The 22,314-nt window shown below is 45.1% G+C and overlaps 1 protein-coding gene across 3 annotated transcripts in view; it reads left to right on the forward strand.

The window, feature by feature from the left end:
• The window catches only part of Tenm2 (teneurin transmembrane protein 2), a 424,931-nt gene that overhangs the window by 219,887 nt on the left and 182,730 nt on the right, over positions 1 to 22,314 (forward strand). For all 3 annotated transcript variants that reach the window (XM_050138699.1, XM_050138700.1, XM_050138701.1), the window contains exon 6: positions 7,556 to 7,761. In XM_050138699.1, the coding sequence (XP_049994656.1) occupies positions 7,556 to 7,761 (206 nt within the window). The remainder of the gene's footprint in view (positions 1 to 7,555; positions 7,762 to 22,314) is intronic.

The raw sequence follows: 22,314 nt of genomic DNA on the forward strand, positions 1-22,314 counted from the left end.
TCGGCATGGGACTTTTCCAAACTTGGTGATGTTCCCAGAAGGACAAGGGGTCAAACATCACCTTATAGCACAACCATTAGCAAGTACGCCTGTAGCTTACGTCGATGCAATTCCTGTCATTCTGAGAGTGTTGCTCTACCACTCTTACAGCTGGGTCCCAATTAAATGTGTCACAAGGATGGGTTTCTGACCCGAGTTCTATGTTGTCTAGTTTCTTCTTCCTTGCATCAATCTGGCTTAACGGAGATCCAAAGAATCCAGTCATTTTCCCTACATCCTGAATTTGCTTTTCCTCTCAAAATTGGCCACCCTTCTTTCACAGGGTCAGTACACCAGAGCTCTTCTCCTTCTGGAGTCTCTTCTGGAGATTCTCTAGTGTGGGTTCTGAAGTGCAGTCTGCCTAATAGTTAGATACATGGGCTTCCGAGTCCACCAGAGAAGCTTTTCTCATCCCAGCTCTACCACTGAAGAACTATAGGGCCATAAGCAAGTCACGTAACTTCTATCAACCCTGGCTTTCCCATCCTTAAAAAAGGGGGTAAAGCACCAAGCTGTCAGAAAATCGTATGCCGAGTAGAAGCTATTCTGTACATTTAGCTACCATCAACAACACTAATAAACCGAGTGGCATATTGAGGCGAGGTGGGTTCACTGCAGGGTCAGAGGTATAAATATTTGACTAGACGTAGTGAAGAACTGACCGCTTTTATCTAAGGCAAAATGCGAAGGCAGTGTGCAGTCCCTAGACTAGAGAGATCTTCTACGAGTGAGCATTGCTGTGCAGTGTTGTGAACACCGTCACAGGAGCAGGGTCTCTCACCCAGGGAGAAGAGCCATCCAGTGACAGGCTGGAAGACCGATGAGGCCGATGACGGCCCATGACAGCTCAGACGAGCTGTATTTCTTAGCCGCTAATCAAAGGTCATTACAGGAGCTCTTTCGTTACCTGTTGGCTAAACAGCAGCCCAGGATGGTTGTTCGGAGGCCCAAATAAATGGAAACGAAGTGTAATGGCCGAGGCAATCTTCTGAATTCAACTTTATTTGCGATAGATAAAAATATGTGAGGCAGAATAATCTGCAAGGCAGATTGATGTGGAGGAGCCTCCGGAGCTCGGGGAAGTTAGAAAGTATTAATACGAGGTCTCATTTCCCTGCTATAACTAGGAGTTCATTCCCTTTATCACTTGTTTAGGGAATAACGTCTCTGTTTCCATAAATGAGTTATGGTACCATGTTCTGAAATGATCGGTCCTAATGCAGCCATGGAGGACTGTCACTCTCCCCGACATCAGTCTTATTTAACTGGTTGAGATTTTAGGTACGTGTCTCAGAAGTAGGCAGTCGTTTCCCATTTACATGAGCAATCTTGCGGAGAGCGATGGAGTTGGGCGATCGTGCAAAATTGATCATCGGGGTGTTACTTTAGGAACACCGCAAGGCTCACCCGTAGGCTGGAGATGCGCTAGCCAGAACGGGAGGATCTCAGACGTCCATCCACCTCTTGGGGAAAATGACCACCATCTCCACTTTTCATCATGTAGCTCGTAGATAGACAAGTCTCCCATGGAGGCCCCAGCTTTGAGAGGCCCTGCTTGCTGGAATGTCTTTCCTAGCCATTGTCCAGCACCCAGTCACACCACACCCACTTGCTGAAGAAGGTCACAGGATGTTCTGCTAGGTCTCTTCTCTGGTGGTCCCCAACTCAGTCCAAACTCAAGACCGTATGACCCAAGACTTCAGACTACCTGGGCTGTTGGAATGTGGGATGAGAATATGGCATACATCCCAGCTCTGTGTGGTCCAAAGTTTATCCCTCATCACAGTAGATGCTTAATAAATATTTATTACTTGAGTATAAGATGACCCAGCCAAATGCTTAGGGTGTTCATTCATCATTGTTAACTAAGTCAAGTCTGGCTGCCCTTCACTCAGGCAGGTGCACGGAGCTGCTCGCATGAGAAGCAGCTGGGTGTGGGGCCATTTGGAAGCCCCAGACTTGTAGCTTTGATTGCTGTGACCCTCATATCTTAATATGCATGACCTATGCACCGCCCTGACAGGATGTAAGCATAGTACTGGCTATTCATTGATTTCAGCAGCTCTGGAAAATGGCTGTGGCTTTGTGAAGCCCCGCTCCAGTCCACAGGCTTCTTTTATTAATTGTGCATACTCCGGGCAGTCTATATATGAAATTCTACCATTACAAGTTTAGCCTTCAAATCTGAGTTCCCAGTTCTAGCTGACTTGGAATGCTGTGAAAGCCAGGCTAGAAAGTAAAAAACACCAGCATGCCTGCAACGTAGTATGGGTTGAATCTTCAGAAGTCCATCATTCAGATGGAAGGACTAAATCAGAGAAGGGTGGTGATGAGCCAAGAGCCACGGAGCTGGTAATTGCTGGTGCTGAGTCCCACCTCTGGGACTGATCAGCCCTAAAGAGCCTCCTTGACATCTCTATTTCTTCATGTAACGTTTATCCATTCTGTACCTAGAGACGGAATCCGGTCATTACTGTTCCTTCACTACCTGCATCTCCATGGTATCCTATTAGGGACAAGCTAGAAGTGTATGACTAGGGAGAACCTTGGTCCAAGCCTTTATTTGTGGGATCTGCTCCAGCTTTGCTGTCTCTTTGTTCTAAGAGGAAAACACAGATCTGTGCTCCCAGACACTGGCCCAGAACTCGAGCAACCTGCAGTCACATGGTCTATTAGATGGGTCCCCGTGCAGGCGTAGCAATTCATAGTCTTTTGCCTCTTTCTTCCTCCTTCTATTATTTTTAAAACTGTGTCTTCTAATAAATCCACTTTGATTATTCTTTTAAAAGAGTAGAAACCTTTTCCTATAGCTATTAAGACTCTATTGTGACCACCGGCGAATTAGAATGAGGTCTGTGAACTAAACTTCGCATAGTAGCAAGGTTAGTTTCTTGAGTTGATGGCTACACTGTGGATCTTAAAAATACTATTCCTGATTTAAGATAAATACATGGAAGTGTGCAAAGGTAAGAGAGGCCTTTGTTTGTAACTGATTCTCAATGTTTTCAAGGAGAGAAAAACACTACACACACACAAACACACACACACACACACACACGAGTCATCTATCCATGTCTTGGGAGTACTGATACTGATTCAGTCTTCTCCAGATACCAAAAATCTGTGGGCCCCCAAGATCCCTATATAAAATGTTGTGCTATTTGCATAATCTAGACACATCCTTCCCTATGTATTAAATCATCTCTACATGTTCTGTTCAGGGAATCCCAAGGAAAAAGTGTTTTATTCATGTGCTTAATACAGATCTTGTTCTTTTCAGATAGTTTTGACCTCTATTTCATCGAACCCACATATATAGAAACCCCAGATGTGGAGGGTTGACTGCACATACACATATACATGCATACTTATGCATATAAACATGGAGAGAGAAATGATTCTAAAGCTGATGTGTGTAGTGCTTGCAGAGTCTGAGTTAAAGATGACAGGAATTCCATGTAGCACTTGAAATTATTTTTCACCTGATGCTATTTCAAAATAAAAATTACATGTATGAATGCATGTGTGCATATATACCACTAAAGAAAAAAAAGGTTTGCAAACTCATCGTTCAGTTGTGCACCCTGAGAAATCAGCTTGGAGGATTTTGTTTTCCGCCTGTGATGACTATTCTTGGTCATCAGCTTTAGACGCATGGGAGGAGAGAACCTCAGCTGAGGTATTGCCGCCTTAGATTCGCCTGTAGGCACATCTGTGGGGTGTTTCCTTGATTGCTAATGGACGGTGGAAGGCTCATCCCACTGTGGACCTGTGGTCCTGGGTTGTATAAGGAAACAGGCTGAGCAGAATCAGTAACAAACCATTAAGCAGCTTTCTTCCATGGCTGCCGCCCCTGCTCCTGCTCAGGTTTCTACCCCAACCTCCATCAGTGATGGACTGTGACCTCGATGTATAAACCAGATAAACCTTTTCTTCTCCAAGTTCCTTTCAGTCAGGGCTTTATCACGGCAACAGAGAAACAACCTAGAATGCCGTCTACCAGTGGAAGGAGCTTATGTCAAGGCCACTGGGTTTGTTAAAGATACCTATAAGCCAGCCATGAGCGCGTTCTGATCGTCCCCATCCTGGTGTGCTGACGGACGCCCTTCCCAGTCATGCACACAACCCTATAGACTCATCGTGACTTGTTTAAAGAATGGCTCTCAGCCTGCTCTACAGAGCACAGAAGGCCAGAGTGGACACCACTTAACGCCTCTCTGAGTCCACGCCACTCTTCCATAGGGAAGGACACTGAGGCCCTGAGAGCTAGACATCCTAAAACTCCGGTTTCTTAGCAGCAAGCATGGGATTTGAGTCAAAATAGTTTATTCCCACCCATCCTTCCACAAAAGGCTTAAGGTCGTTCAATGCCAAGGCCAGGACCCATGGCTTTTGACCTTTGTCTTCTAGGACTTTCCATGTCTCCTACTGTACTGGTTTATTAATTAGAATTTGGAGGAAAGATACACCAGAGCTCCACTCCTAGTTCTTTCAAACAGTCCACAAGGAAAGTTCTTTAAATAGCAAATTCCACACAGAGTTCTAGAAAGGTAATTTTGTTTTGTTTTAATAAAAAAAAAAATTCGGTTTACATGCAGGTCTTCAAAGCAAATCTTCCTCCAGGCCCTCCTGTCACCCAGTTGTCACAGGGCTTTGCTGAAAATTACCCGCCAGATGGGCAGGAGTAGCGCAGAGTGATGCAAGGTGTGCAGGACCTGCGCTGTGGGGCCACAAAGACGTGCTCAGGGAAACAGCTAGAAGGAGCGCTGAGGAGACCAGCAGAGCGCCCCCCAGAGGCATCTGCAAGGACTGCAGGCCGTGTCCCAGCAAAGTGAGCAGCAGAGGGTAGGGACTGTGTGTTCAGGGCAGTGCTGCCATTGGCCTGGGGTCAGGCTCAGGCGCAATGTCCCAAGTTTAAGCTTATTCTTTTAGCTAAACCTATCCCAGACAAAATTAGACTCTCTCAAGACATGGGCAGGCACATTTACATATAGATCACAAATACACACCAAACTTCTATTTAAAAAAAAAAAATTAACTCCAAAAAGAAAGTCATGTTTTCTGCATAGGTTTCCTTCTTGTATGACCATTTTCCATCCCCTGAAACTGGCCTCGTTTATTTTGCTAATACTGTGATCTGGGCCTGATGTTATGCTCTTTGCGGACATTCATTGTTCCCACTGTGTATGGTTTCCATTCTACAATAGAGGACTGGAGGCCCAGAGAGGTTAAGCAAAGTGCCAAAAGTCACACTGCATGGAAGCCAGGATTAGAGCCCTGGAAGCTGCCCCACCCCCCAACTTTGTAGTTCATCCGTCACATGCCGTGTCTCATTTGGAGGGTGACACATGAAGAAAGGGACATCTAAAATGCCAAGGGTGTGGCTGCTGTGTCGGCAGTCTCTACCCACTGACATCTGAAGGAGGTTTCCCGAACACGGCACTCTAAAGTTAGGGTCCTGTATAAGAAAGGGGGAATCCCTTGGCTCTAAAACTAGGGTTCCAAGGCTTCTTTTTTTTGATTTCTCCAGAGCAACCACTGTGGGAACCTGCTCCCACCCAGGTCTCCAGTGGGCCACCAGTCAGAATGCAATGGGGTTTCCAGAGGCCACCACAGGCTGCTGGCTGCAGGTCACCAGCCTGCCATTAGCCCAGCAGCTCTGAGGCCCACAGGTGTGGCGGAACACCTGTCACCTACGGATTATACTCTAAGCTTAGAGATAGAGCCCAGGTCGTCAAAGCTCTTTCAGCATTGATGCGTTTTCCTCACTCACTAGCATTTGCTTTGGTCTCTACTAAAGGCCTTCAGCTATTCTTGTCCACGCTGGTTCTTGTTGTTCTTGTTCAATTTGTTTGTTTGTTCGTGATTTCATTCCTTTCCCTACTGGGTCCTTGTTTAATATAATGTTCCGTGCCCCCAAAGGCTTTCATTTGAGTAGGGAAATCTGACAAAAGCAACATTTTTAAATATAAAAGTTTCCAATTTATGGCACTCACAGCCTCTGACCAACTTGTGAAAACAAATGTTCTCTCCTGGGCCCACGCTGAGTTCAGAAATCCTCAAATTAGCCATAGTTGCTGGAGGTTTAGTGCCTGAGGCAATATTTTCTGCCAGAACTGATTCTGAGAGCTCTGAGTGGACCAACTCAGTGGCTCCTCATAGCAGCCCTATGAAAGAAGTAATAGTAGCATCCCCACTATATAGACAGGGAAACCGAGGCACGGAAAGCTGGTGCATTTAGCAAACATCCAAGCCTCTCCTCTCCTGTACCACCACATGTTCCCCCTTGTAGGATGTGTTTAGTCCTGCTGGACATAGCCAGCCTCCAGCCAGGGTTCCTGGCACACTAGCTACTCTATTTCTATCAGTCCAAACCATTTTACTGGACACCCATTTTACAGGTGAGGAAACTAAGGTCAAGGCCACGTCAAGGTCTCATCCTGATGCCACTGGTCATGGTGACAGAGCCAGCTCTGCTGAATCAGAGAGGGTCACTCATTTTTAAAGCCAGTCTCTGGCAGTTCTCTGAGCCTGTGATCCCACCAACTGGGAGGCTGAAACAAGGGGACTGCCATGAGCCGTGACTAGCCTGGGCTTATATACAGATTGAGTTCTGTGCCAACCTGGGCTACAAAGAAAGACCCTGTCTCAGGGAAGGATGAAGACAGAGGAGGGGAAAAAGAGAAGGAGAAGGATGGAAGAAGGAATAGTAAGGAAGAAAGGGAGACAGAATGTTTTTGGTTTGGTTTGGGGTTTTTTTGTGTGTGTGTGCGGGGGGTGGGAGGTATTTTGTTTTGTTTAATCAAACTTCTACTCTTCAAGTACTGAGGAACGCAGGCTGTGCATAAGCAATTGAAATAGTCAGGATCAGCCACCAAAAGACTGTAACCATTTTGTGTCAAAGTTACAAGGCGAAGGTGTGACTTCTCAGGATCCTTCCACCCTGTCCTCCACAAAAAAAAGGAGCCAATCCCGTGTCAGGTGCTGACTTCAATTTCTGCTGAGCTATTTTATTTATTTTTGGTTTTGGACTGGTTTTTGTTCCAAGTATCAGAGTAGGCTGGACAGAGTAATGAAAGGCAAAAAATAAAAAGAAAGAAAGAAAGAAAGAAAGGAAGGAAGGAAGGAAGGAAGGAAGGAAGGAAGGAAGGAAGGAAGGAAGATTCCAAATTAACACGGGCAACCCTTCCCTTCTGGTCCTTTAAAGATGCCAGTTACGTGGGGGATGGGACTTCATGTCTCCTCAGACTCTGGCTCTTCCTACATTTGATCAGTTGAGATTAATAATAGAATTTCTAAAGAAAAGAATCACCGTGTCAGGGTCTCAGATGCCCTGGGGTATGAATTTATAGCTTTTTCGTTTAAACCCTCAATGTTTGAGCTATCACTTAAAGAGAATGCATTTAATCTTAACTTGGAAACACTAAAAAAATTTCTGGCATCTAATTAAATATAAATGTACAGTCAACTAATGTATACACATGTCATTGACTTGCTGTCTGTCCCTGTGTTCTAGTGCCCTGGTCATTGAAAAACAGCAGCATAGACAGTGGCGAAGCCGAAGTTGGCCGACGGGTGACGCAGGAAGTCCCACCAGGGGTGTTTTGGAGGTCACAGATCCACATCAGTCAGCCCCAGTTCTTGAAGTTCAACATCTCCCTGGGGAAGGATGCCCTCTTCGGTGTCTACATCAGGAGAGGACTGCCACCGTCTCACGCACAGGTACGGCCACACTTGACGGGATGGAGTGAATAACGCAGGCACGTGTATCGCTTCATACCTGCTAAAACGCCCTGTCACTAACGCACAGACAATGACCAGAACTGACAAGGGTCTGAAGACATTGGAGCCCTCGTATATCCCCGGCAGGCAACAAAATAGCTCAGCCTCTATAGAGTCAAGCTGACCAGTTATTGAGAAAGACAATTGTAGAATTGCCATAAGTCGGGGAATTTTCTCTTCTGTGCATATGTATGCTCAAAGAGAAGCCAAACGTTCTGTCCCATGAAGAACACTGACACTTCACAGCAGCGTTATTCATAACCAAAAAGTGAAAAGCAGCCCGAGTGTCCAAATGATGGCATGGCTCTACGATGGACTATTACTCGGACAGAAAGAGGAATTAGAGGGTTGGGATTTGACAGAGCACACATGGGCACGCTCTGCTAAATGAAGGAAGTCAGGTACAAAAGGCCTGTAGTGTACAGTTTTAGCTATAAACTGTCTGGAATAGGCAAATCCATAGATGCAGAAGGGAGGTGAGCAGATGCCAGGGAATGCCACCGAATTTTATTTATTTTTTTAACATCCTGACTACAGCCTCTCCTCACTTCTCTCCCCTCACTCCCTTCTGTCCACCCCCTCCCAATTCACCCCTCCTCCATAATGGCTCAGAAAGGAGCAGGCCTCCCATGGGCTTCAGCAAGTGTGGTATGTCAAGCTGCCATAGACCAAGCACCTCCCCCTGTGTTCAGGCTGGGCAAGGAAATCTAGCATGGGTAGGTTCCCGAGAGACCATCAAGGCACGGGGGACAGCTCCTGCTCCCATTGCCCTGGGAGTCCCACATATAGACCAAGCTACAGAAATGTCACATATGTGTAGAGGGCTTAGGTCAGTCCCAAGCCGTCCCTGTTTTCTACCATCCCTCCTCCCTGTCCTCAGCCGGACTCCCCAAGTGTGGCCCAGTGTTTGGCCATGGGGAATCTGCCTCCACCAGTCACTGGATGAAGACTCTCTGATATCAGACAATAGGGGTAGTCACCAATCCAGTCACAGGAAATGGCCAGTTCAGGCTATTGTAGCCACTGCTACCAGGAGTCTTAGCTGGCACCAACCTTGTAGACTGGTGGGATTTCCCTTGCTTCAGGCTTCTACCCGACTCCACAAATCCCCCCTTTCTAGTCAGCTCTCAGCACTATTCCCCTCCATCTACCCCCCAACCCAATCCCTCAAGTTCCCATGCCCACCCACCCCAAGTCCACCCAGGGGGTCTCCTCTACTTTCCCTTCCCAGGGATATTAATGTGTTCTCCCCTTGGGTCCTCCTTGTTACCTAGCTTATCTGGGTCTTTGGATTGCAGCATGGTTATCCTTTACTTTACAGCCAATACTCAGTTAGGAGTGAGTGCATACCATGTTTCTCTTTTTGGGTCTGGGTTACCTCACTCAGGATGATTTTTTTTTTTTTTTGCTAGTGGGGATTGATTTCTCCCAGGAGTATAACTTCTTCCAGGGGTGATGAAACTACTTTGAAACTAGCTAAGGTGGTGACATAACAGTGAACGACCTAAGACCACTGGAATTTTTTTAAGTTAAGTTTATGTTGCATGAATTATTGTTTTTAAAGATGTGCCGCCTTACTAATGTCTGGCCTACTTTGATTGGCCTAGAAGTTAACCTCAGGGTGCCTTATATTGGAAAGACACTTCACTGAAGTCACACCAGGTAGTAGACCATTTTGTGGGGGAAGAGGGACGTATGGAACTGGCATCCAGTGATGTTTCTCTGTGATACCCCGAACTGAGCTCCTTGGGAAACCCTTGGCAAAGTAAAAGGGAGATTCTCGCCAGAGTGAGGAATAAGGAAAGTAGACTTTATTATGGAACTCATATCTATCACCCTGTGGCTTCCTGGTATAGATTTCACTATGCATACCATTTGGGCTGAATTAACACCTACCTAGCTTGAATTTCTTCTCCAGCAAGAATTATATGCTCTGAGAAAAGCCAAGTTTTCCCTGCCTCATTTGCCCTCAAATCTAGCAAAATATATATATATAAAGTACCTTTGGAAGCATACTGTGGAGGGAAAGCATCCAGATGTCCAGTCAAAGCTGGCTTTGAAATGTACTGGAAAGATATTCATCTAGAAAATTCTATCAGAAGAAATTAAGGCTTTAAAATTGTTGGCAAATAGGAAGCAGTCAGGCCACCATAGCCTTGTCTTTAGCTCAGAACAGACATTGCTAATCAATGACAGCACTTTTCCTCGCTGAGCCCAGTACACAAATACCTCCCTGCACAGCTCTCAAGGCAGCCACTACCAATCGACCGGTGCTGGCTCTCGAGATGAAAGTTATTTGCAATCCCATCTTTATAGCCTGCAATGATCGATATAAGGACTCTAAGGGCGATTTCATTTTGAGCAGGGAGGGCTGTGTAGGTTTTTATTACCATACACAGTGCGTGCTATTGGGACCAATATGTAAAATGGTCATCAATGAGTCCTCCATCCATCCAGAAAAAAATATTTATTGGGCTAGGCACGGATTATCCAGAGATGACTGAACACTGTCCCTGACCAAGCAGACAGCTGCTTTCCGAAGAGATCCTCATCCAGGGAAGGAGGAATTCAGCTGAAAGGGGTCCCTGGGGCAGTTCCAGAGCTTCTGGCCAGACAGCAGGATGCCACTCTGGGAAGTTACACAGATTGTTAGGTGGTCAGCTTGCCCTTCAGGCTCCACTGGTCCTGCTGTAGCAGTAATGAAGGATTTACAGTGGCGAAATCTGCTTGTTGGCATGATTTGGGAATGGATGGCTGTGCCTCTGGGCACAGCTGAGCACAACTTTCCCCTCAGCTCGTCAGCTGCAAGGAGCCACGCTAAGGAAAATGTAGCCACCTCAACGTTGTCCCCCGGCTCTGTTGTTCCCTTTGCCTTGCAAGCTCTGGATACCAGAGCCTGGGAAAGTTGTGTTTACAGCAAGCGACTATGACAGCCCTGTAACTGAGTGATAACAGACAGCAGCTGACAGACAAACTCCACTCCGTTTGCCTGCCGTTCTGACATTCAGGACTCCAGCCCTCAACGACAATGTCTTTTCCTCTTTTGTGGCTACACCGCACTGTCCATCTCCTGCCAAGCTCATGATTGTTCTAGCAATTGTCCTCTAAAAAAAAACCCACTCCAGGGACAGCCCCAGCATACGCTTCAAGGGAAGGGAAATGAATAGCAAGGAGCTGATAGGACCTGGGATTTCAGTCCAACTGCCAGTGTAAGAACGGAGGGTGTGTTGAGGGGTCAGGTAAGCACAGCACAGCAGAGATGCCCGGAAATGCACAAGACAGGTACACTATCAGAGCACTGCTTTAAGGGGGGTGGGGGCGAGAAAAATGTTCGGTGCACATTCTTACATGCACTCCCTGTCATTACATGCATTCATGTCCATTTGATGAGGCACATTTCCTAGAGGAGACGGTGCTGAGCTCTTTGCAGGGACAGGTGACTAACACACGTCTCAAGCTATTATAGAATTTCTCATTTCTATTGGCATATCCTATCAAGGAATATAAGTTCTATGGGGATTGGCAGCCTAGCCAAGGTGACTCATTTGAGCTGGAAAAAGAGAAAAAAAGGGAGGGGAAAGGGGATGAAATTCATGTGTTGCATGAAATGGCTATGTTTAAATTTTATAGAGGATCTTGCTCGGACCAAGAGACTACAAGTTTAGTACCCTTGTCCAAGGATATTAAATACAAACGAGATTCCCTTTTTTTTTTTAACCTGCTTAAGTTTCCCAAGATTCAGAGTCAGTCCCAGCTGACTCTGTATCAAACTGACTTTTTCCAGAAGATACAGAAGCAACACAGCATAGGCGAGGAAGTTCTGCCGTTAGACCAAGAGCTTCAGGGTGGAGGCGTGCCAGCCACGCCATCACCAGGTGGTCGGGAATGAATGCCGTGGCTCATCTTAGCTTTGCTTGCTCTCTTACCTGTGTCACCCACCCCACAACATGGTGGCAGTTATGTAACAACAGACAGAACAACAAAGGAAAGATGTGGAAAGTCTTGGTAAACTAAAACCCCAAAAAGAGATATAGCATGTATTTCATTGGACTTCAGCATTGACAACCAAGATGGGAAAGCATGTGAAAAGCCTTGGGTTCAACCCCCAATACAATCCTCTCCAAAACCTGTGTGTGTGTGTGTGTGTGTGTGTAGTAAAACCACTAATACAGACAAGTAATTATGCAAATATGGGGTTTAAAAAATAAAATTAATTTCTTTGTGATTTTCTTCTTTCTGAGGAACAAAATATGTTTTCATTGCCGAAAATTTCAAGAAACCAAAAAGGAGAAAGTAAAAATACCCATAATTTGAAGTAGTCCCCTTTGGCTAAATGTTTATATATGTTTGATCTAGCAAAGCGTATCCATGGCAGTTTAAAAAAAAAGAAAAGAAAGGGGAAAAAAAGCCTGACAGTCCAGTGGCTTAAAATAGCAAATACTGTTTCTTGCTTAGTCTGGCAATCAGTGGTTCTCCATCAGGGGAGATGGTGACCTGCCCCAACCTCCTTCACAGAGAGAAGGACATTGGCAACGCTTGTGGTCATCACAGCTCGGGGAAGATCGCTACACATCCCTGGGCAGAGGCCAAAGCTACTCTTGAAATCCCCTCCTCGGGGCTTCCTTCGATTGCCCACAGCACAGTACCCCCAAAGGAATTATCTTAGCTGCAGGCATTAGCACCAAGGTTCCGATCCCTGCATCGTGTGTCCATCTCCGGTTAACGACGACCGTTTGGTGCCATCTTCTGATTCGAGGACACAGACCTACAAAGTCTCTGTTACCAGACACGTGCCAGCTCCCCATGGCAAGGGAAGGGGAGACGGGAATGTGCACCCTTTCCTGAAGAATCCTGTGACACATGAAATATAAGTCCCTACTCTTATTGCCTGTCACAAATCACACCCTACTTCAGAGGGACAGTCAGTGATGGTCCCAGAAGAAAAGGTCTAGAAATATGAATGAAAAACCATAGTGACTTTTCCTCACAGTGTAAAGACAGTCATAGTGGCTGGTAGAAGTCTGCTCCTACAAATAAACCCTTATGAATTGCATTTACCATGCTAGATTCTCCTGAGAGCATACACCATGCCTACACACGGCAGCACTGTGTCAGTGACTAATTCATTGACGTGCACCCCTGCATAAATTAGTTCTTGCCATTTCTCATACACCGTCAGTTAGAAAGGATGGTATCTTTGTGCTTGAGATGTAGCATTTGTGACACCCTACACTGCATTTAAAAAAAAAAAAAGCAGTAAAGAAAATAAGTCAGTCTTAACGTACCAACTCAAATTCTTATGGGGATGGTGTGTGTACACTCGAAGTTGGCTGGTTTCTTGCCAAATATTTGAAATCCTACAAACTGTGTCAGATTTGCTGAACCCTGGTTCTTGGAACAAAACAGGCCAGGCTGAGGGAGGAAAACGATCATGTGACCAGGCTTCTGGGCTAGGCATCAGAGGAAATCTCAGATCGGAGTCTGTTGCTGCAAGTCCGGAACTCGGGTGGTTAAGGCAGCGAGCAAGTTTGCTTGACAGTTCATCACTGATTGCCGCTGATATGTCAAGCCAAGGAAAACCCTTTGCGAGAACAAGTCAATAATCGGCAAATTAGGTACATGATTAACCTGAGACAACAAGATGCAGTTACCGCTTGGGAGCCCTGCCGAGACTTCACCTTCTCCACAGTCCTGTTTAGCAAATATTAAAAATGCCTACTTCATCACTCAGACTGATGGAGCCAGGAGCCCAGTGACTTCCAGCAGCAACTTGAACGTGCATTCAGAGGCTTGATTGCCAGGAGGTACCAGGCATGGGGCAGCATGGGAAGATGGAAGCGGAGCCTGCAGCTCCTCGTTTACGCTGAGATGCCTCTATGGCAGAAACTAAACAGTCCACGGATTGCACACAAGGCCAATAGAAGAGAACTGTTCAAGAGACCACAAGCCGCCTCATGATCATACCGGATAAATGCAAATATGGAAGATTGATCGTGTGTAAATTCAGATCAAAGGAGTGAGCTGAGCAAACATTCCTTTTCGTCCTCACCCACAGAATCCTCCTAATGCCTTTTTTAAAAAGCAAATTTGTGAGTGGCCATCAGTGGTATTAGCTTTTCCTGCCTCCCGCCCATCCTGATCTGTCTCACAGCCTTGTTGGGAAAGAGACTCTCTTTTTCCTTATCCCTTACTTTCTTGCCCTGCTACAAAGGCTTGGCCATTGCTCCATAGCTTCAAGCCGAGGTAGGACTTTAGGATACTGGAGCTACTGATTAACTCAACTGTCTGGCTATATCATTTTGCCACTACCTATCTGCCTTCTGTGAGCCCAGGTACCAGTCAGCTGGGCTCTGCTGGGCCTGTTCCTTGAGTGAAGCAGGGTAGAGGTAATACCAGGGCTTACCATCAGCCTTCTAGGGCATCTCTGAGCATTTTGCAGAAGCCCCCAAGGTGTTCATATCCATCGTGAGGTAGGCATGTTTTCACAGTCATGCGTGCTGTAGAGATCTTGTGAAATCCATTCCTTTATTTCCCTGAAGTTCTGAAGGTGCTTTAGGAAAAGACTTTCTCAAGACGCCCGCAGTGGTAAACTGGTACCATCCTGATTGCCACCAGAGTTGGAAACACTCTCCCCCAGTAGTTAGGAAAAAATCGGCAAAGGATGCTTGAATTCAGTAGGAGAGCTGGTGTGGGGGCAATTCACCAGCAAACCCAGAACCTTAGTTAGCTTTCTTTTCTGTGTGAGAGTTAGAATGTGGCTGGTCCCCATAATCCCATAACCCCATAATCTCATAGGGAGAGGCATTATTCAGAAGTGTGGCTTTGTTGGAGTGGATATGATCTTGTTGGAGGAAGTGTGTCACTGTGGGTAGGTTTTGAGGTTTCATATACTCGGGATACCACCAAGTGTATCAGTCTACTTCCTGTTGCGTGTCAGATGTAGGACATTGGGCTGTCTCTCCAGCACCCTGCCTGCCTGCATGGGACCATGCTCCCTGCTCTGATGGACTGAACCTCTGAACTGTAAGCAAGCAACCACTAATTAAATGTTTCCTTTAGAATAGTTGTCGTGTGTCTCTTCACAGCAGTGGAAACCTGACTAACACACTGTGATAAAACACTATGACCAAAAGCAGCTTGGGTAGGAAGGGGTTAGTTTGGCTTTACATCTTAGTCACAGTCCACCACGAGAGAAGTCAGAACAGGAAGTCAAGGCAGGAACTGAAGCAGAGGCTAAGGAAAAGCCCTGTTTGCTGGGTTGGTCCCCATAACTTGCTCATTACACTTTCTTCTAGCACCCAGGCTAGCAGCCCAGGGATAGCACTCCAATAAGCTGGGCCTTATGCTTCAATCATTCATCAAGAAAATGCTCTATAGATTGGCTTACAGGCAATCTGATAGAGGCACTTTTAACTTCCTAGATAACTCTGTCTTGTGTCAAGTTGACAAAAAGAAAAACAAAAAGATACACTGCATGTTTTTCAAACTGTGATGCTGGATTTCATGGAACTCAAAGACAGAGGAGGCTGAGAGGAGTGGGTCAGAGGGTATCGCTGTGTCTCGTAATCAGCCCCAAAAGAATCCTGGAGGTTTGGGAAGTCAAGAATTTGTCACTTTTCTAAGCAAAGGACCTTTATCTCCTAATAAAAATCTTTCTAAGAACCCCAGGTATAAAACATAAAAGTGACAGTTTTATTTGCATATAGTTTATGGTTCCAAATCCACACATACTATTATAATAATAATGTCTGTGTGTTCATGTTCATCTATATGCACAGTCACCCTCAGTATCTGTGGGGACTGGTCTCAGCCCACCAACATCCTAGGATGCTCACTTCCCTTTTATATAATGGCATAGTATTTGTGTGAAATCTATGTACATTCTTCCATCCACTTTAAACCCTCTCTGGGTGACTTATATTCCCCAACCCAGTGCCAGTGCTGGCTAAACAGTTTTTATGCCGTATTGCTTAGGCAACAGCAGCAAGGGGGAAAATACCCTTATTTACTGCAGATGTAATTTTACATAAATATTTTAGTCAGCTGTTGGCTTAACCCATGAATATGAAACTCATGAATTCAGAAGAATGTATGGAAATAAACTCATGAAGGTTCATTCCTTCTAAGAAACATAAAGATTAGAACTGAAATTTGGATTTTTGAAGTACATATTTTTATGTATACTAGATCATATATTATATATATAACACAGAGATTAAAAAGAGAAATGTTAATTCCTTAAGATTTACTCATTTGAATTGGTGGAAATGGATATTTGTTAGTATATTCCTTATATCCTCTTCATTTTTGTAGTCTCTCTTTAAGAGAAGTAAGGCTGTGACACCGTTGGGCCTGCTTTCAGTGACTCAAGCCTGGGTAAGAGTCTGGTGGTACCTGTAATCTCAGTCAGCCTAGAGATGCAATTGATTTATATACTTTGTTTTCTTTGCACACTTTTGACCAAAAAAAAAAATCATAATGAATATACTTCCATGGCTGTGAATAGAAGCGGAGCTTTCTTTAATCATTTCCCTTACAGGCTGTGGATGCTCTTCAATTAAATTGATCCTCAAGCTTGAAAGCGAAGTGAGGGGAAATAATTATTTCAAGGTTAAATCATTTAAAATGTCTAACAACTTCTCACAGCCCTCACCTTAGTTATAAAAGGAGGCGCATCTCACTCAAGCTTTAAACTCGATAGTCTTTGGTTTGCTTTGTTTTTTTTTCTAATCTCACTGGTCTTGGTAGCAAAAGTTTGAAATTCTAGAGCTTGGGAGGCTGAGGCAGGGAACCATGAGTTCAAGGCCAACTGAGCTCTAACGCAAGACCAAAAAAAAAAAAAGAGAGATAGAGAGAGAGAAACAGAAAAATTTTCCTTCTCAGACGTGTGGTATTCATTTGGAATTCCACTCCTGGTTTACCCAAGCAGGTGCCTCTGCTCTCTCTGCGTTTGCTTGAACAAGCGCCTCCACTGTGGCTGCCTGTATGAATTTATCCAAGCAGACACTCATCAGCCTGCGATCAGAGGGAGCCTCGTGCTCGCCTTTAGCTCTAATAAGTGACAGTTGCAGAAGTTCAGATCAGCGTTCAAAGATGTTAAGACTTTGTTATGAATGCTCAGATATTAAGGGCCTTTCAAATGACCACCAAAGGACGTCTAGGTAAAGATGCTTTTTTAAACATTTATCTGCTCGCGTAAATATGTTCTAGAGACATACACACACACTTTGGACTAGTAACTGCCCACTGACGGTAATCGTAGCTGGTGTTATTATTGAGGGCTTTAGCATCCCTCAGACTAATGGCTTCATATGAATTAACTTAGTTTATCCTTACAACAGGTCTATTAGTAGCACCCCCATTTGACAGATGGACGCACAGGGGTAGTGTGGGGTCACGGAGTTGCTTTGTGCCAGACACGAAGGTCAGGCACCTTCCTCTCTGGCACTCAGTCATTCCCAAGAACATCTCTGGGATGTAAGCCTCGTTGTTACAAAGCAAAATTACAACTCCTGTCAAAACCAGGAATTTCATTAAGTCGATGAAGGCGGCACCAGAGAAGGCAGCACTCAGGGTACCCCCGTGCTTACAGAAGGCTCTGTGCTTAAGGATACAGCCTGAGAAGCAAGGGGCAAATTGGCAAACTCATCATGGGCACTTCAAGGAGGATAACTAAGAAAACAAAAAGAGATCCTGGAGAAACTGGATGGAAGCATCCACTTTTGCTACCAAAAAAAAATGTCCTTTTTAGTTGTGTTGGGCCAACCAGCTAGAAAGCTGAAAGGCTACTTCGTGTGCTTCATCTACTCTGAGATGCAGGTCATGCCCATCTCTTGACAGCTCTGAAAACAGGATGTGTTTGGCGATCGATGAGGCTGAGATGGAGTGAAATATTTGGTGTCACATTTGTGTGTGTGTGCGCGCGCACGCGCGCGTGTGTGTGCAAACTGAGTATTCATACAAACAACCACTAGATATTTTGCAAATATACCCAAATTTCATAACTATGAGAAAAAATATATATTCTTTAATTAGAGTTTCTTTTTGCAAGGTAAAATCCTAAATTACACACTTTCTCATTTATTAAAATGCATTTGTTCAAGTGACCTCTCACTCACTCATCCCAAGTATCTTCAGACAACTAGACGCTGCTATCTAAATCATGTTAGTGTGGGGCTACATTGTAATTTTTAAGATGTTAAAATATATATTTTTGAAATCGTGTTTAAAGGAGCATCCTATGGAATACTTGTGCAGCTGGTCTAGACACAGAGAATGGGAATCTGCAGGACAGTCCAATACAGGCCAATTACAGCTTCTAGCACTTCCAGGCTGTTTGTTCTTGGGCAACTCATTGGCACCTCTGTGCTTAAGGATCCCTCACCTGTAAAATGGGCATGGAACGATGGTGTGCTTATGTGGTGAGATACTGGCGAGAAAGCCTTCATAAGGTGCCTAGAGTTGTCCTGGCACAGGAATGGAAGTAAGCCACTCTCAGGCGTTTCAAAACTCCCGCATAGATTCCACCACCTCTTTGGACAATGGTTTGACTTGTGTTTTCCTTATTATGGTGCTGGAAGGAAAAATAGAAAATACTGGCATTTTAAAGCAGGCTCTGATGTTCATTCCTCTTTTCTGTTCACACATTTTAATCACTGCTTTTAAAATGTGGGGTTGAAGACAGGAGATATGGTTCAGCAGTTAAGAGTACTTACTGCTCTTGCAGAGGGCCTGAGTTTGGTTTCCAGTAACCATACTGGGCAGCTCTCAACCAGTTAGGACTCCAGCTCCAGGGGATCTGGTGCCCCCTTCTGGACTTCTGAAGGTCCTGCGCTCACATGCACACACCCATACACAGGCACACACATAAATTTTTTTTAAAAAAGTCTTTCTAAGAATATATATATATAATTTTTCATTAGAAAAGCTTATATATATAAATATAAATACAAAACTCATATATATACATACGTGTGTGTGTGTGTGTGTGTGTGTGTGTGTGTGTGTGTGTGTGTGATCAGAGCCTTGAGATGGCTCAGTGCGTACAGGTACTTGCCTGCCAATAAGCCTGATATCCTGAGTTTTATCCCAGGTGCTTATGTGACAAGAGAAAACTGCCTCCCAGAAGGTCTCCTCTGACCTCAACATGCCATGACAGATCAGTGCCCCTTGAACTAAATAAACACATGTAACATTTAAAAAAGAAAAAAAAAGGAAAAAAAAACTCTGCTTACTGATAGTGAGGGAAAACTTTCCAAATCTGAGTATTCTTTCATAAAATCATTTTAAATGACTTAAAAATTAGTCTAGACTTTTTTTTAAAAAAAAAAAAGTTAACCAATCCTCCTTTTTAGTAAGCAATCATTTAGTAAGTAATCATTCTTCAGTAAGCACCTTTAGATCCATGTGCACGGACTTTTTAACCATTCCCCTGCAATGAATTGCTTGGGTGGAAATGCCGCTCAGAGAGCTCACAGTCTGTCAAGCCTTTAAGAGCGGAAGCCCTAAGAGTGGAGGCACCAAGTGCTGCCAGGAGCCATCCTGACATGGCCCCAAAAGAAAGTCTTTGTTCTCTCTCCTTGGTGATATATTTGATAGATTTTTTTTTTCGTGAGACCCTCCTATTGATCTTGGGAGGGCAAGGAGCCAAATGTGACATTTCTGATGAAGAATTAGCTACAGACAATTAGATGGAAAAGTGCCATAAATAAGAAACCGTGTCAGTAGAGCACTGAGCAGTAGAATGAGCACACCCCTGGCCTTGGGGTACAGCGACCTTCATGCATCTTCGAAAGGGCTTGAGTTGCTCGTTGGTTTCAATGACTTTGACCCCAAGGCTGTCTGGGTTATTGAGTCTTCAGAGTAGTGTCTTCAACTATGCTCATGGACTAGATAAAAAATGCTACATAGTGAGGGCTTTACCCTGTGGGAGAACGAAGCCTAAAATCTGCCCAGCCACAGGCTCCAAGCTCACAAATGTTTGCGTGATGCCTACATTGAAGATATAGGAAGAAAAGACATCACCTCTACCGTAAGGGGACACGGTCTTGGCAAGCTAAAAAAAGACAGTGTTGGGACATCTCAGTTGAGATGGCTGAGGAGGCCAAGTGTTCCCTGCACAAGCTAGAAGATAGGATTTTGGATTCCGGCACCTACATAAAGAAAAAAACCCAGGGTATACCTGTAACTCCAGCATGGATATAGGGGTGAAAGCAGGTAAACCCAGGGACTCATCCAACCAGCCAGTCTAGCTGAAATGGCAAGTCAGACGTTCGGTAAAACTCTGTCTGAGAAGTTAAGGTGTGCGTGCGCGCGCACACACAGAGAGAAATTACAATGCCATTCGTGGTTTTATGTGAACTGTCCTGTGTTGAAAGCTCTGGTTCCCAGGGACTAGCTCTGTTGGGAGGTGGTCAGACTATAGGAGGGCGAACTTAATTAGTGGATCAATCCTTGATAAGTTGATTGTAGCGCGAGTTCTAGATAGCACAGCAGGTTATTTGTTGGTGAAGCCTAGTTTGAAGAAGTAGGACACCGGGCCTTTGAAGGATGATCTTGTCCCTGCCCCTTCCTGTCTTAGCACACCGCTTTGCTCCACATGGCCATGCTGCCCCTGCCTTGCCACAGGCCTCAAAGCAATGGAGCCAGCTCGTATGGACTAAAACATTTGAAAGTGTGAGTCAAAGTCAACCTTCCCTCCCTTGGTTGACTTTCTGAACTGTTTTGTCACAACAGTGTAAAAGTGACTAGCAGCATCAAGTGGGGAGGGCCCTGAGGGACCGGCTGGGGCAGACGAGAAAGGACCCCGCAGCTTTCCTGGGCAGAGCTTGAATTTTACCCCGGCCACGCAGTAGCTGGCGTGTCCCACAGGTTCATCTCTCTAGATTCCCTTTCAGCATCCACAACGTGAGGACCAATCCTCATCAGGTTGTTGTGAGAATAAATGAGAGGACGCCCCACAAATAGTAAGCACCCTACAGAGATCAATCAATCAGTCTAACTGGTCTGCAGTCCTCACTCCTTGCTCTCAGGTAGCCTAGCAACCAGGGGCTCTACAGGGAGGACGGCTGGGCCTCTGGCCAAAGCTGGTACTGATATGAAAACTGAGTGTTCAACAGTCCTTAAGGCTCTAAGCCTGGATTGCAGTGCTTAGAATGCACCCACTATATCGAGTGACTCTTATCTCCTTCCATCCCCCTGCAGATACGCAAGCAAGCAAGGTTTAGGTACCTCTGCTGGGACATTCTGCCTTCTACCATATAGCCTCAGGACACATCTCTCTGTGTGGGCAAGAGGTGGAGAGCAGGCCTCCTGCAAACACTGTATTCTTGTACGATCCTCCGAGATTAAGCCGTATATCATTTGCTCTGCACGTCAGCCACAGTCACCACCTGTTAGCTAGTGTTACTCCTAAAGGTTTGAGGATACAGGGGTCATGAGACAAAAACCTAGGACCCTTCTCACCTGGGAAGGATTGCAGAGTGGCCTCCAGGAGGAGTAGCCACCCAAGATGAATCGAGGAAGGTGTACTAAGCAAGTGTAATGATGGAGAAAGAGGGGAAAAAGCAGAAGATATATCCTTGGGTGTAGACTGGAACAACACTTTACAAGATGCATGCTCTTTGTTTTGATGGGTTTTGCAGTGCTGGGAACTCTAACCCAGGGTCTCATCGGTGCCTGGCAACCGATCCACTGCTGAGCTGTGTCTTCTGTCCACTGTTGTCTTTTTTCTAGAAACTGATGTTTCTTTTCTTAGTTGTCTGGTTTGGGTTTCTCAAGACAAGGTTTCTCTGTGTAGCCCCAGCTGTTCTTGAACTTGTTCTATAGACCAGGCTGGCCTCGAACTCAGAGATTCCCCAATGCAGGGATTAAAGACATGCACCACCACGCCCAGCTGAAAATGCTGTTTTTCAGCCCTAGCTCACCACCAATATGCAGCTTCTTTTTTTTTTTTTTTCTGAACTGCATCTTGGAACCTGGAAGTGTTGAAAGGGCATCCCCTCTGAGGACTTCATGGCTGTGCCCCCATGTTGAGTTGGCACATATGCAGGCTTGGGTGTATACCCTAGGTTGAAGCAGATATCTTTTTTCAAAGGAGAAAGAATAGAAGAACTCTAAGGTCTTGAGTCACCTTCAAACTGGGAACATAAAGTTAAATCAAATTATTTCGTTAACTTAAAGTGATGAGCCCCGTTAAAGCATTTTAATACTTATATGTCTTTATACTTCATTCCTGTTCACCCCCTTTCTGTTCTGTTCTCCACAGTCCCTTCCTCTTGGTCACTTCTTTTCTCTCTCCAAATAGCTCCCTTCCACTTTTGTACCTCATGTGTTTGATTACTTTCTCTTCCGCCACCCCTTAAGATCTCTTTCTCTTTCTCAGGACCCCCTTTTTTCTTTCATGGTACACACACACACACACACACACACCTAAATCTATATTCTACAGACAAGAAAAACATGCAATATTTGTCTGAGAATTGTGTATGTCAT

The sequence above is a fragment of the Alexandromys fortis genome, unplaced genomic scaffold (genome assembly GCF_014885135.2).
Source record: "Alexandromys fortis isolate MF-2015 unplaced genomic scaffold, M_Fortis_MF-2015_v1.1 scaffold_11, whole genome shotgun sequence".
NCBI lineage: Eukaryota > Metazoa > Chordata > Mammalia > Rodentia > Cricetidae > Alexandromys > Alexandromys fortis.